Consider the following 15,075-nt stretch of genomic DNA (forward strand, 5'->3'; position numbering starts at 1 on the left):
TTGCGTGGCCCAAAGTCAAAGCCCCAAGACGACGTCTGTCATCAATACTGCATCAACCAAAGCAGATGGCAATAGCGAAGAAGCGAAATACAGTCTGCGGGAACGAGTTGCTCGTCTGGAGGATTTTGTTCAAAACTATCTGAGCAATGAATCTAGTTCCAAGTCGTCGAACAATCGGCAAAGTCACAACACACTCGACAATCATTCCGCGTATACCGGTAATTAAGGCATAATGCATACCTAACCCCAGCCAATATCAATTGACAATGTATGATAGACCCAAGAGCAGATGGAGGGACACCCACATCCACCAACGTCCCTTCCGCCTCGAACCCTATCCTGAGTTTATTCGACCATGATATTATCACACGAGTATACCATACGACGCACTCTTCACTTGCCCAGCCAGTGGCGATGACAGAGCCACCAGCTTTCCATCCTGGTCGATACGAGCTTCTGGTGCTCCTGCCTCATGATCCAGATCTCGACACCCTGATCAGTCTGAGCGAAGACTGGTGGAACTCGGCTCCTCACAGATTTCCAGAGCTATTCGACCGCGAAGAGACGACTTCTGAAGACTGGAGATCGGTGCTCAACCACAAATTAAGTCTTGCCAATCCGGCCGAGACCGCCAAAGTCCTCCTCTGGGCCTTGATCAGTGCCGAGAGGCTGAGTGAAGAGGTCTTTCAAGGTGGCACTTTCCGAGATCCTGGAGCTCTAGCTACTTTGGAAAGTCGAATTATCCCTACCATTAACCGAGTAGTGGTCTTCCAGGACGACATCACAACAACATTACCCGGTATAGAATGCTTGGTACTTTTGGCACGCTACCACTGCAACCACGGCCGACTGCAGAAAGCCTGGCATCTATCCCGGCGAGCACTCGAATACGCCCTCAGCATTGGTCTTAACCGCGCCGCCTCGATCGAACAAAGTCCGATCACGCCAGGTCAATCGCTTGGTCGACAAATTGAAGCATGGGAAGCAATCTGTGTCCTGGATCGATACATCAGTATGATTCTCGGGCTGCCCTATGGTGTGCGACGTCCAGACCCAGACTTACGAGCGAGAAATGTAAACACCGTGCCGAGCACTTCACCACAAGCGACATTCTTTTATGCCGCCATGAGCTCTATCATTGGCCAGATTATTGATCGGAACCAGGAGCCGCTCGACGACTCTGATCTCTTTCTCCGAACGCTGAAGACAGATCAGGAGTTGAAGGAGGTCATGGACAACGTGAACACGATTCAGTGGGATGTTGACCCAAGATCCTCCGACCCGCCGACACAGGAGGCGTTTGAGCGCATCGAAGCATATTTCCTTATGCACTTTGTTCAAGCACTACTCCACCTACCGCTGATGCTGAAATGTATCGGCAAACAAGATAAAGGGGTGTTTGACTTTTCATACGGCGCCTCCCTCAAATCATCGCGTCAGGCGCTGGTCGCGTACAAATACCTCCGCGTCGGCTTGCGGCTCGACCCATATTTATGCGCAATGCTCGATTTTCAAGCATTCACAATGTCCGTGCTGCTGACACTACATTTACTGAGCCAGAGGACCGGAAATAACTCAGAATCAAACAGTGGATTCCATACTTCTGGAGCACAGGATGAACGCGACTGGAAATCCGTCACAGACATTGCAGGGATTCTTCGAGCGGAATCGACAGACAATCACAAGAGTATTGTGGCTACGCAGGCCGTGGCAATTCTGGACGTGCTGTTAGATGCGCGAGGCAAAGTGGGCGAAAACATCGATTTACGCCCTCAATCCGAGTCCGACGGTAGCGAGGAGTACCAGAATCACATCAAGATGACCATCCCCTGTTTCGGAGACATCACCTTTACGCGAGTCACCAAGGGAGCCCCTCGCTTTAGTCTCGGCGCCTCTGCAAATACGCTGGGTTCCGATCCTGACACGACCGCTGCATTCTCGCCACTTACAGAGCAGGGTGAGACAGTCCTCGATGCGACAGATCTGTGTGCGATGGCAATGTCACTTGATGACAGTTCAGCGCGTTTTGACGGCAACTGGGACGTGCTCGCTAGCAATGTGGCCTCTGCAGTGGCGGCAAGCTCCAAATGAATCGCAAGGATACGATCTCCTGTTTCGTTGGCTTTGGCTCGGTGATGGGCAACCGCCCGGCCATTCGAGCTTCTCATTGTCACGGCATTGCGCAAAGGGAGAAGCAACGCAAGTCGTCCGTACATCAAGCGAAGCAAGGAATCTGGGATGCTAAACTTGATGCAATAAATAAATCTTCGTCGATTTTGGTCGCAGCACACAATTATCTATCTACGGTATACCCCCCAAAACGCGTGTCGAATAAAAGAACGTATCGCCACATCACAAGAAATGAGAAAAGAAAAACCAAAAAACGCTCATACCATACGTTTGATCACTCAGTCAATCTGGCCTTCAGTCACGAGGGAGTTCGCCCTGCACGTGCATTGGCAGTTCTCCACCCGACGCTCTGATCACGTCTTCGAACCTGTATAGTGGCAAATAAATGAGATTGAAATTAGCCAAATCTGTTAATGGGTTCGTTCCTGACATGGGCAGCAGTAGGGAGAAGGTGGAGAACTCACGCCGACTGAAACATGATATACACCATCTCGTCATTATACACGTTTCGCGAGTACTCGGCCTCTTCGTGCGCGACCTTGATGGTCTTTGTGCCGCGGCCCGCGCAGGCCGCGTCGGCGAGCAGCTGCGCCTGGATGCAGCGGTCCATGGCGCCGAAGAGGAACGCGGCGCCGTCGACAGTCTTGGCCACCGTCAGGTGGCCGTGGTTCTGGAGGATGACGCCCTTGGTGTTGCCCAGCGCCGCGGCGATGTGGTGGCCCTCGTCGGCTTTCTGCTCGCCAGGAGGGAGGGAGACGTCGTTAGCGGTCGAGTCTAGGACAATAATGGCGTCGAAGGAGAGGGAGGCAATAGAGCGGAATGGTCTCTCTCTCTTCCCCCCTCACAGACACATATAACAGGCAGTCAAAAAGGACAACACTTACAAAGGCAATTCCGCCAAAGCCAGAATAGATGCCGTGGTCTTTGTAGAATCTGGCGTTGAGACAAACAACCCCGTATCAGCATGCGCATGTCTAGCGATTTTCGATCCCCTCGCATCCAGAGAGTACCAAGACACTTTTTTCGAGTCCGAAAGGAGAGAAAAACCAGGCCCCGTGCAACTCCCTTGGTTCCCCTTGCACCTCCTTCCCATTGCTACCTTTTCACCCACTACTTGAGATGAGACTGCCACACTTACCGACACGCGTCCTGGTTGATCGGCTCCAAGTGGCACCCGAGCGCGGAAAAGGCCTTACTCGGGACACTGTGGCAGTGGACCGCGGCGACGACGTCGGGCCTCGCCTCGTGCACGGCGCTGTGGATGACCCAGCCCGCGGGGTTGACACTGTGCATGTTGCCGCCCTCGACGACCTCGCCCTTGGGGTTCATCAAGACCAGGTCGTCGGGCGTCATGTACGAGAACGACTTGCCGTGCGGGTTGATCCAGAAGTGGTCCGGGAGGACGGGGTCGCGCACCGTGACGTGCCCGCCCGCGCCCTCGTTGTTGTATCCCTGGTAGCCCAGCCACCGCAGCGCCGCGGCGTGGTGCAGTTTGCGGAACGCGCGCTCGCTCTCGAGTGATTGGAATTTGGGGTACCGGATCCGCTTCACGGGTCGCGTGCCCGTCTGTTGGTACGCGCCGTAGGTGAATTCGGGGGAGAAGTTGGGCGGGTCTTTTGGGGTGGTGCTGTTGGTGATATGTTGAGCGGCGACCGCGGCGGGAGTTGTCCGCGAGATGGAGATTGTGCGACGTGTGCGGCCTGCCATTGTCGATTGAGCAAGTGAGGATGATGACGGCCTCGCAGCAAGACCTCGGGAGACATGTTGCGCTCGCAACGCGATCGAGGCGCCCAGTGCCATCTTTGTCCACAAACTATATCGAAACCCTTCAATCACACTTGGTAGAGGAAGGTAATGAGGCGTGTTTGTTCGTTGCCAAAGTCACTCAACTTCAATGTAATCAGTGTTGGAGATAGCGGAGTTGTACTCGGTATAGTGTCTCCCAACCCTTTTACCCCGGCAATTTCGGGGCTCGTTGATGTTTGCGGGGAAATGGTCCGGTAGTCAATCAAGGTCGATGCCGAGAGGGCAAAAGTCTCCAAAGTTATCACCGGCCAAGAGGTGATCCGAGGTCAGTATGCCTTGTCGTGGTAGGTCAATAATCAAGGTCATCATTGGACAATGCTTGTCAGTCTCTAACCCCGTTCCTGGCTGGGGTTTGAATGAAGCCTTTCAAGCACAAAACACAAGGGGCTCAGCCTCGTTGGTGGAGACATTTGCCAAGATTTGCCATCGAGGGTCGAAGGGGGTGAACCGAGTCACGGTGTGTGTATACGAGATCTGCGACGTGCAGAATAAACAAGTACCGCCCTCGACTGCCTGATGTTGTCGGCAGGATCGCGTCTGCAACATCTTCCGGACTCACCGCGCATTCATGATCTGGCCGAGTCTCCTTGTTCAACTCACGAATCTCCATGTGCCAGAGGCTATCCCTCGAGACATTGTCCACCCAGGCTGGCAGGCTCGAGCAAATAATGTGACTCTCAGAACTACCCTATCATTTGCGCAAGTTCGCCTGTACAAAGGCATTTGAAGTTTCCTGAGGCCGCTTGACGCCGTCGAACATGCTAGTTTTGTCACGGAACAGCTGGCGTACTTCTTGAGGGACAACCGCCGACGCTGTTCGGCATCTCGCGTCCCGTCATACTCGGTTGATGTTTAGCAAGCATGCTCCCTCCACGCGAACATTTACCTTGTGACAAATACCCGACATGATATGTGATTTGTCTCCATCGGCACGGCGCGGAGCGGACGAAAGCATGGTCCAGGAAGGTTCGGAGGCCTTGGTTGCGGGAACGAATAATGCGTCCAGGATACTATACCGAATATCAAACGGACGACGGTCTCTTCAAGCAGTTTGGAAGCGTAAAAATCTGTGTGGAGTCGTCATTGTATTCAATTAATTTTCTCGCATCAAAGGCGGACAAGCACCCCTCGAAAAGAGAAATTCTCCTGTCCATACGCCACTGTCCTGCCTTGGCTCAACGAATGATTACCCAAACGCTCTCAAGAACAACCAAAGACCGGCACTGCTGAGGAGCGGGATGGTCAAATTGTCATCCCAACCCCAGAGATCTATAAATTCGGAGAGGCTAGCGATAAGCCCCGTGCAAATGCTCATGACCGCGAGTGCGGCGTCACCGACAATAACTCCCTGGTTCGCTTCCCAGCCTAGGAGCCCCTTCACTTGACTGGGGAGGGTCAAACGGTTTTGGAACATATAAGGTTGGATGGGGTCGTCCACGAACGGGCCTGTTCTCGGAGCCAGATAACCCCAGAAGAAGAGAGCCGTGAGCACGCCCGTAAGAAAAGCGGCTAGGGAGCCTGCCAGAGACTTGCCTTTGCGCAGACGGATGGTATAACGACCATACAACCGACCAAAAGTGCTGGCGGCAGTATCGCACCAGGACAACAAAAGAATCGACATAACCCCAATGTCTTTAGGAAAGAATCGCAACGCCCCGTATGCTCCGACCAAGTACCAAATGACGCCGTTGTATCCTTCCACCTCAGTTTCCCGCATCAGCGCCCCCAACACTGAGATGTAGAATCTATTAAATCGTTCAGAGTGATGACGGAGGATGTCAGTTGGGGCGATGATGGCAAGCGCGCCCAACAGCCACGGCGTTATTGCCCAGGTTTGTACGCCTGTCACAAAAAAGCGCAGAGTAAAGAACCCGATTGAAACGTGGAGGACCTTCCGCGGGATTTCATGCTTGTGGATCAACGTTCGATAGTGGCGGTGGAGTGGGATCAGGCCAAGCGGTGAAGGAGAGCGGGAGAATTCTCGCCAGGATTTCTTGACTCGGTCATAGGGTGAAAGATGCCCGTTTGATTGTGGATATGGGATTGTGCCATTTGTCAGGGGCTCTGATTTAGCGACCGGTTTGATCGAAGTGAGGCCGCTCATGCGTCTCCTCTTGCTGGTGTTCGCCGAGCCGTTCATGTGAGTGGCAGCGGTCAAGATGGGACTTCTAGAGCGCGCTCTGGCACGTTTCTCCAGGCTTGAGTCGGACCCGGACCCATCCTTCTCTTCATTTATGGGGTCGGGTTGAGGGGATCGTTGTCGCCGGGTTTTCGCGGCCGATCGTGTGACAGGCGCAAAATAGGAGTCCTGGCGTTCGGAGGACTCGGAAGGGGTAGGGGAAGGTGAGATAACTCTCGGAGTGGAAGGGATGGGATATTGGTAGGACATCTGGAGGATTTCAGGCTGGCAGATGAGGTTCGAAGGTGGTAGTGAGAGGGGCCGGGAGCCAGCAGGGTGAGATGGAAATTTCTTACAGCCTGCGCATCTGCGCACCAGCCACGGTAGATAGGGAGGGCAGAGTCGAGCAGAAGAATCAAATTGGCAGCATAATGATGAAGGAGTTGCAGCGCTTGCGTCGCACAGTGTCTCCAATGTGGCCGTTATTCTGCGATTTGACGATGACGCAGGAGGGCGATGCGCATGGATGGGATCTTGTGCCCTGGATTTGGGATAAAGAAAACTGGGTGTGGAAGGGGGAACATGATGGGCACATGCAAGGATCCACAGAACACAGAACACAAAGCAAGCCACTTTTTTGTGGACTCGTGAGCTGTGCATAAGCCACAAGCCCCTCGTGGAGTCGTGATTCCCAGGCGCCTCCAGCCACTGCCGACCCTTCGATTGCTCGGTCCAGGCTGCCATGCCGCCCGGAGCTCGCTTATCAAGGAGCTCGGAGCAATCGACATGCCGTTTGACTTTCTACTAATCATACTAAATCATGAATGTGCTATCACTAAATACTGCTTTGGTGCATTACTTTCGTTAGTGTGGATTTTGTACAAATGCTCTCATAAATGCAATCTGATAAACGACACTTACCAATTTCCCGTCTTCAAGTTTGGTAGACCCTTGGTCGATATGTCCCTGGTCAAGACGAGAATGGGAGAGAGGTATGCATTAGAGTCGGTAGATGATGAGCGCTTGTCGCCGCTGACCATTCGTCCTCCAACAGTATATCTGTAGAGCATCAATATAATTTGCAGCATTCAAATCTCTAATGCAATCAACCACAGGATTTGGAAAACAGGGCTTCCCGTTCGCTCAGCCATACTTAAGCCAAATACCGATTGGTTAGTACCAAGGTGGGGGACCACTTGGGAATCCCAATTGTTGATTGTTTTTGCATTTTGACATGCTTGAGGCCTGTTGCTTGTGGCGGCTGGATAAGGTGTAGTCTCCTGGGGAGTGAGAGGCTCTACCTTCTCGCGAAATAGTCCATTCAGCCAGGCGATATCCCTCGACACACGATCAATTTTTGATCAAGACACCAGTCTCGATATCAAGTGGCCCAGACAGTTGCTGGTAGTGCTAGAAAGGGTTCATGTTGGTACTGGATCAAGGCCCCTTGATTCTGTTTCTGGAGGATCTGCTGGTTGAGACAAACGTAAAGGCTCCGAAAAGAGGTGACCGCTCGTCTCATCTTGAAACCAGTCATGGACATAAAGAATGGCATGCTCGTAGGACCTTTCAAATTGAAAAGGCGACCATTCTGGGCATGGCTCCGTTAACGTACTCAACGATCTTTGACCCGCGGTAGTTTCGCCCCGAACAGCCTGTGGGTGTAGTCTCGCGTCTTTGGAAATCCGGAAGTTCTCGAAGATTGTCTGAAGGTCGGAGTGACTCGTTGCCATTGGGAGATATTCTTTGACGATAGTCCACCTGCTCAAGGCCTGGGCATCAAATACGGTTCCGATCACCCCGAATTGTGTATCGGGTAACTCCACCCATAGCATCCACAACTCCATGTCCCATTCTCCCCGAGAGAGTCAAGTCGCGCGAACGCCCGGCTTTATTGGGCGAGTGGCGACGTGTGTATGGCGCTTTCGGATGGGAAGAAGGCGAGACCGGGCTGTTTCCAGTTCTTGAACTAAGCAATAGGTCAGGACTGATAGATCACTTCCAGGATGGATGTACACACCACTTTCAGAACATATTGGCTGCCCTGCATGTCAACTGGCACCACCGATCCATGTTCCCCCCAGCCAAGAAGTTGAGGGTGTGGTATACTCTCCTGGCTGTGGGTAAACTGGCTTGAGTGGTCTCACGTCGTCTTGTCGACTGATCGTGTGGCTGCTTCGAGAGTAATCGGCCAATTATGTCTCGGTCTATCAGTTCTGCGTCTATGTCTTCCCTCGTTACTCGTCTTCGTCCAGTCATGTTGTAAGTCGGTCAGCCTTGCTGAGAACGGAATCCAGTACGAACGATTTTTCAGGGGTGATGAGGTTCGAGACTGGACGACGGCAAAAAAACAAAGAACAAAAAAAGAACAAGTCCACTCTCTCGTTCTCTTTTTCTTTTCAACGGATTAGATTGACGAAATGACAAAAACTTTTTCACCCAACCCCTTTGATATGGGGGTGGATGGTAAGTGAAACTCGCCTTGTGGCAAGTTTTTTCCGTTTCGCAGATGATTATTGACTCCCCACCTCGGCTGGTGGGGTACCTGATAACATCTCTGTTCGAGTTTGCAGAGGAGGATCAGGAGGATCGGAGAGGAATCGCCCACTTTAACCCAAATTCCTTCGCAGGTGTTGACTCTGAAGTCTCTTTCTCTCTTGTTTTTGGTTTGTTGACTCTGAAAGTCTCTTTCTAAAGTAGGGGTCTTTGCGATTGTGATTACTTTTTCGAGACTATTAATTATATGTGATTATTTTTCTTTTTGTTTGTGTTTTGCCTGTTCTGGTCATGTAGCCTCGTTGACGCCAAGGTTGATAGAGGGTGTGGTAGAGAAAGGGGCACCACATTACCAAAGCGTCTGAGGAAGGTAACGCGAGAACAAATGCTGATTCATCCAGCACTGTTCGCCCTCCGTACCAACGACTCAAAATAGTGCATCCAACATAAGTGACATCGAGTTGGTGCTCGGAACAAATACTCGTATTATCTCGACTGCCAACTCTCACCCTTGCTTCTCTGTATTCCCTGGCGTGGTGATGACACAATACTGCACGCTTCTGTGCCCGTCTTCACGCTCTGCACTCTTCCAGCCCGCATCTGGATCTCTCCCCATAGTTGGACCCGGCATCAAAACAGCAGTAATTCGCAATAGCCTCGGTATAGATGAGGAGGCCATTGTTGAACCTCGGCGGCGGCCGTCCCCGCATCGCCTGTGTCGTGCCTCGTCTTCCTGAATAGGGGTTTTGATTGTTACTCTTCTCAGATCTGAACATAAGAGCCTATGCTATCATTTGGGCAGTATCCGCAACCACGATTATAGTACTCGGTCAATTCCGGACGCCGCACGAGAAGCCTCACCAGATGATCTTACCACAGGAAGGTGGACTGTCTGTGGGTGCATCTCGTCGTCCAATCCCAGAGGGTCCACTGGCAGTGGCCGAAGCAGTAGCCGAGCAATTTTTTCTAGATCATTCTGAACATTTCTTTGTTCCAAGTAATTCTTCGTCTTTTCCTTGAGGTAGTCCAGTCTTGTGTAATCTGACAGACCGACGACTTCCTTCATGGTCGGATTGAGCCGAAAGTAGGGTATCTCCAACGAGGAGAGGAACTGTTCAAAGCTGCGGTGCTCATTCTCTGCGTTCGTCACGAATTCCAACACAGCTCGGATTTGTGAAAGCGCCGGCCACGAAAACGAGGGGCTCTCAAGGTCCTTAATCTCAGTATAGTTTGGAGCATCCGATTTCTCCTGAGGTCGCTCCTGACCTAGACCTGTGCTCGAAATTCCTGTGCCGAGACTGATGACCACGGCCGGAATCCCGGGACCGTATTCGCCCAGAACTTGGCCGATTGTGTTATTGTTCTGCAAGCCGCCATCCCAGAATGTTATACCGTCAATTTTCTTGGCTGGAAAGTAGAAGGGTGCCGCAGTTGTGGCTCGTGCCGCCTCGACAATGCTGCAAGGGATGTGGTACGGCATCCTGAGCTCTTGTGGATGATATGAGCGAAAGTTGACAGTATGGCGTGTCCTCTTTGTGACAGCGCAAACAAAGCTAATCAACTTCAATGTTAGGTTTTTGGTGTTGATTTGGTTGGAATGTTTCCATACGACATACGTTCGACATCTCACTCCATCCTCCTGCATCATTGCGTCCTCCCGCAGGTTCTGGTCTACCAGAACCTTCTTCACTTCTTTCTCCAGTTCCGACCCGCTGAACCATGGTCTGTTGAACAGTGGTTTAAAGAAAGTGCCCAGACCTCTTGAAATGCCGGGCTTGAATATCCTCTTCGAGAGCTCGTCATACTTTGCCATTACCGTAGGTATAGGCATACCCTAAGAGTCATATCACACCCTGGCCAAACTTGAAGAAATTTGGAACTTACGAGACGGAAGAGCATTATTGCGATGAGGCTATATTAGTGAATATTAACCCGTTCAAAAGCTGGAACTAATGTGCACTTACCCCCCAGTACTTGTTCCGCCGACCAAGTCGAAATAGTGCTTCGGTAATGGCAGGTCTCGGTTACTCTCTTCATCCGTATCCCAGTTCTGTTCTAGATTCAGGTGTTCATTTTTCTCAACAGCCTGTATTGCTTTCATCAGACCTTGCAGCACTAGAAGACTGCAGACCCCGCGGACTCCGCCACCATCTATTGCGATTAGATATTAGTGTCCATCCTTGCAAGTTGTGCAACGGTTGCGAACCTATGGACAAAAGACGCCCGCCCGTAAACAAGGCTTTCCGTTTATCGCTGTAGTGGGCTTTGACGAGTTCGATGTCGTTGATAAACTTTGCATGTGAGCTTGACAAGTCAAAAGACAAATCTTCGTAACGAGGCCCATGGTTTAGTGTTTTGGTCATATAGTCGATTCGGTTCTTGAGGCCCTGGTACGTTCGGCCGTGCACCAAGCCGATCGGGATAAGTTTTTCTTCGAGCTCCTTGATGCCGATCCGGATATTGGTGACCATTGAGAGGACGTCGTCCCATCGCTCTCCTGACACACTCTCGTCGGCTCGTATCTGTCTCATGAATTCTTCCGCGGCATCCCGAAATTTCTTAATGCTCTCCTCCATCTCATGGATGTGGAGATTGAACTGCCTGTGAGAGAACGACAGAACTACAGATGTAAAAGGAGGTATCCGGCACTACCACAGACGTGAATAGCTAGGTGTAGTACAACGTAGGGGATGCAGTGAATTCAGAAAAGCGACAGCTTCCAGAAATGTTTAGAGGCTGATACTCATCTCTCTGAAGAGGCTGGGGGATCGGGCCTTTATCCTAAGATTCCGGCTTTTCTGCCCAAAGAGCGTGTCCCTTCCTGTTTGGCTAGATGTTCCACCCTCACGGGAGCTCTTTCCGCATGGCTGCGCCTACAATCAAAAGGACTTTTATTCCGCGGTAAGGTAATACTGGGCGACCCCACGCTCGCCTAAATCCCGGAGTAGAACCGAAAGGCAGAAGATTCATGGGGCGGACGGCGAGCTCCCACCTCCACGTGGTGTCCGCTGGGAACTCTCAGAGAAACAGCCCAGCTGTCTCTGAATGCCAGGAGGAGCTCAACAAACGCGGTGATCCTCTCGCGAACGACGCGCCGAAGTCCCGAAAATCACCCTCTACACCTCACGAAACACCCAACATACAGCCCCAGTACGCGGGAAGAGAGTAGTGCTTCTTTCATGGTACGCCCCTAGATGGAAGATGGACTTCAGCACTCCATCTTCCTACCCGACTATAGCTTACGGTATCGGAGGTTGAAGAGTATACGGCGAAGAGGCGGAGTTAAAGGGAAAGAGATGGTCCACTAAACAGAATGATCATACCAGACAGAGAAGAATACACACTTTAGGAAATCACCATATCGAATCACGTTACTACTACTAACACTATACATTGCTCGGAATAGATCTCTAAGATACGTTATATATTGATTAAGAAAATCTATCTATCTAGCGCCCGAAACTTTATTGTGTGCCGCAGGGTAAATCATTCGGCTAACATTCCCCATAGGGCTAGGGCAACAATATACTGCCACCTACATAGCAAGCCGACATCTCGGTACGTTGTCAATGCGAAGGACGTAGTGGCGACGCATCCAGCTGCTAATAGTGTCTTAGTTATCGAAAGCGAGTACTAACCCGGGAAATATCAACGAGCACGCCCCGAACACTTCAAGTACTTCCATTACGGTCACATCGGCACTTCATAAAGCGTATCCCAAACGAGCAACTATTGCAACGGGTAGCCAATCGCACAGGCAGCTCAGCGATAGACGTATAGACATATAGAATAAAGAACTGGACAGGGCCCGTGGATCATATCTAGCGGTCACGAACACGGTACGCACATACACCTACTGTAATGGGGAGGTCTACAGGCTGAAACGTGATTGGTGGAATTTGCCTGTACACTGTACAGGGCAGACACTCTTGGCCACTGGTTAGTTTAATCTCTGACGCTGGGTCGCAGATTCTCTTCTTCAAGGAAGGAATCCATCATCAAGAGGATCGATACCTCAAGCAACTCAATCAAGGAGTTGAGGACAGTTGTCTATCAAGTCATGGAATCTATCTGATCAGAACTCTCTATGCTGTGTTATTATTACTGTGCGATAGCCGTTAACCCTACCAACATGCCCACCGCCGTACGAGTTGATACCTCTGGCTAAGAGCCTCGCCCCAGTTCACTACTTACCCTCTCCGCCTTCCATAAGCCACCATCGCGGCCTCACCCTCTTGTCGATATCTCGGCATCTAGATAGACTCCCGGCTTCGCTGGGAATACCACTGTAAGAAACTGGAAAGTAAAGTAATATAACGACTGTCGGCCCTGTCAGCTCTTGCATCATCCACCTGGGGAGCTGGATTAATCAACTTACGATAAGTGTACAGAGCGATGATTGTTCCTTAAATGTTATACGGGGATACTTAGTCTGGCACGACCCCGGAGTGCGAGGCAGACGAAATGGCAATACCATACTCAACACGATCACGCGAATCCAGCGAAGAGCAGTATAGATTATTACGTGGTTCCGGACCGCAGCGGGTACGGCGGTCGATGTGGAAGCTAACCTACTGCCAGTAATGCAGTAGATTGAATAAACGGCCCTCGAAGTGACTATGCGTATACGAACTACGCCTCTCCCGAGGAGATCACCCTCATTGGACAGAATAGCGGGAAGAGCTCGTTAGACCGACTGTCTGATCTCCTCAAAAATAAATACCACGTCCAGCTCGAGCGACTAGAAAAGCGAGAACAATACGTGGTCCCACCATGGTGGACGCCACCAGCCATACATACTGATAAATCGGCCGAGGACGCCATTACGCGGCACGATACCACGGATTCGCGAACACTACGTTTGATGCTCAGCCAAAGGCTCAGGTAAAGCTCAGGTTAAAGCGGCCTTTGCTCACCCTCTAGCATCAAACCGTATATGGCAATTAGGTTTTTCGTTCTCGAGTAATAGAGGTAGACGACACAACCAGGACCTTAGGGGGGAATCTATTCTCATCGACGAGTTCCAACCAATGCAACAAGTGCATTGACTCTGGCAACAAATTGACTTACGAGTTTGTCACGGCGATATCCCCCGGACCAGGACGCCGATTTCGCCGTGTCAGACCAGAGTCGGCCAAAAGATACTCGGGCAAACTTTTACCCCAACCACGATGATATATATACTGATTTGCGCAAGCAAGCGAGCGACAGACTTCCTCTCACATCCCACAAGCTGGTCTTTAATTGTATCAAGAGGCTTTACATTACAGCGCAGCTATAATAACCGTCACCATGATTCAACACAAGAAATTGAGAATCGCCGTCATCCCTGGAGATGGAATCGGCGCCGAGGTCATGCCCCACGGCGTGCGGTGTCTCCAAGCGGCGGCAAGGGTATTCCACCTGGACCTCGAGTTCGAGGAATTCGACTTTGCGAGCTGTGAATACTACCGAAAACACGGCGACATGCTCCCTAAGGACTGGAACGCCACACTGTCCAAATTTGACGCCATCTACTTCGGCGCCGTAGGCATGCCGGACCAGGTCCCTGACCACATTAGTCTGTGGGGTAGCCTTCTCAAGTTCCGCCGCGAGTTTGATCAGTACATCAACTTGCGGCCCGCACGGTTAATGCCCGGCGTACGCTGTCCCCTCGCAGGGCGGAAACCGGGCGATATCGATTTCTGGATCGTTCGGGAGAACACCGAGGGAGAATACAGTAGTATCGGTGGGAAGATCTTCGAGGGTACCGACAGAGAAACAGTCATTCAAGAGACGGTGATGACCAGGACCGGAGTCGACAGAGTGCTAAAGTACGCGTTCGACCTGGCTCAGAGTCGGCCGAAGAAGCATCTCACAAGCGCTACCAAGAGTAATGGGATCAGCATCACGATGCCTTATTGGGACACGAGGGTCGAGAACATGACCAAGTCATATCCCGACGTCAAGGTCGACAAATACCACATCGACATCCTGACGGCGCACTTTGTCCAACGGCCGCAGATATTTGATGTCATCGTTGGGAGCAACCTGTTTGGAGATATTCTCTCAGATCTGGGTCCCGCCTGCACAGGGACAATAGGCATAGCCCCGTCCGGAAACATCAATCCGACAGGTGAATTTCCAAGCCTGTTCGAGCCTGTGCATGGCAGTGCACCTGACATTGCGGGCAAGGGCATCGCCAACCCTGTGGGAATGATCTGGGCGGGTCAGATGATGCTGGAACATTTTGGCTTCCAGGACGCTGCGGCAGCGATGCTAAAGGCGATCGAGAAAGTGCTTTCGCGAGCAGAAGAAAACATCGTTACGGCGGACATGGGAGGGAAAGGAACCACAAACAGTTTTGGAGAGGCGATTGAAAAGGAGATTTTGGCTCTGGCATAAAAGGACGAGCTGGTTGGTGTCTGGGAAGATAGACTTCATAAAGTGGCAAGATTTTAGTTTATCGATAAGGATAGAAAAAATAATTTGGTGTACCGACGAAATACTGACGACTTCTTCCTGCGCTGCGCTGCGCTGCGCTG

The 15,075-nt window shown here is 51.4% G+C and overlaps 5 protein-coding genes across 5 annotated transcripts; 2 read left to right on the forward strand and 3 right to left on the reverse strand.

Moving 5' to 3' along the window:
• Positions 1 to 414: 414 nt before the first annotated feature.
• On the forward strand, positions 415 to 2,091 carry AYO20_04455 (hypothetical protein; the record flags this gene model as incomplete). Its single annotated transcript, XM_022642751.1, has 1 exon — positions 415 to 2,091. The coding sequence occupies one exon, from the start codon at positions 415 to 417 to the stop codon at positions 2,089 to 2,091; it is 1,677 nt and encodes a 558-aa protein (XP_022501309.1).
• A 499-nt stretch (positions 2,092 to 2,590) lies between these two features.
• On the reverse strand, positions 2,591 to 3,930 carry AYO20_04456 (hypothetical protein; the record flags this gene model as incomplete). Its single annotated transcript, XM_022642752.1, has 3 exons — positions 2,591 to 2,962; positions 3,015 to 3,063; positions 3,269 to 3,930. 3 exons carry the CDS (start codon positions 3,928 to 3,930, stop codon positions 2,591 to 2,593), a joined length of 1,083 nt encoding a protein of 360 aa, XP_022501310.1.
• A 1,192-nt stretch (positions 3,931 to 5,122) lies between these two features.
• Positions 5,123 to 6,325, reverse strand: AYO20_04457 (hypothetical protein; the record flags this gene model as incomplete). The annotated part of the gene is made up of 1 exon (XM_022642753.1): positions 5,123 to 6,325. One exon carries the CDS (start codon positions 6,323 to 6,325, stop codon positions 5,123 to 5,125), a length of 1,203 nt encoding a protein of 400 aa, XP_022501311.1.
• Positions 6,326 to 9,368: 3,043 nt separating this feature from the next.
• On the reverse strand, positions 9,369 to 11,127 carry AYO20_04458 (hypothetical protein; the record flags this gene model as incomplete). Its single annotated transcript, XM_022642754.1, has 5 exons — positions 9,369 to 10,104; positions 10,168 to 10,385; positions 10,436 to 10,463; positions 10,516 to 10,702; positions 10,758 to 11,127. The coding sequence occupies 5 exons, from the start codon at positions 11,125 to 11,127 to the stop codon at positions 9,369 to 9,371; spliced, it is 1,539 nt and encodes a 512-aa protein (XP_022501312.1).
• A 2,716-nt stretch (positions 11,128 to 13,843) lies between these two features.
• On the forward strand, positions 13,844 to 14,935 carry AYO20_04459 (hypothetical protein; the record flags this gene model as incomplete). The annotated part of the gene is made up of 1 exon (XM_022642755.1): positions 13,844 to 14,935. One exon carries the CDS (start codon positions 13,844 to 13,846, stop codon positions 14,933 to 14,935), a length of 1,092 nt encoding a protein of 363 aa, XP_022501313.1.
• Positions 14,936 to 15,075: the final 140 nt, after the last annotated feature.

This window comes from Fonsecaea nubica, assembly GCF_001646965.1.
Source record: "Fonsecaea nubica strain CBS 269.64 chromosome Unknown Scaff23, whole genome shotgun sequence".
In the NCBI taxonomy this organism is placed as follows: domain Eukaryota; kingdom Fungi; phylum Ascomycota; class Eurotiomycetes; order Chaetothyriales; family Herpotrichiellaceae; genus Fonsecaea; species Fonsecaea nubica.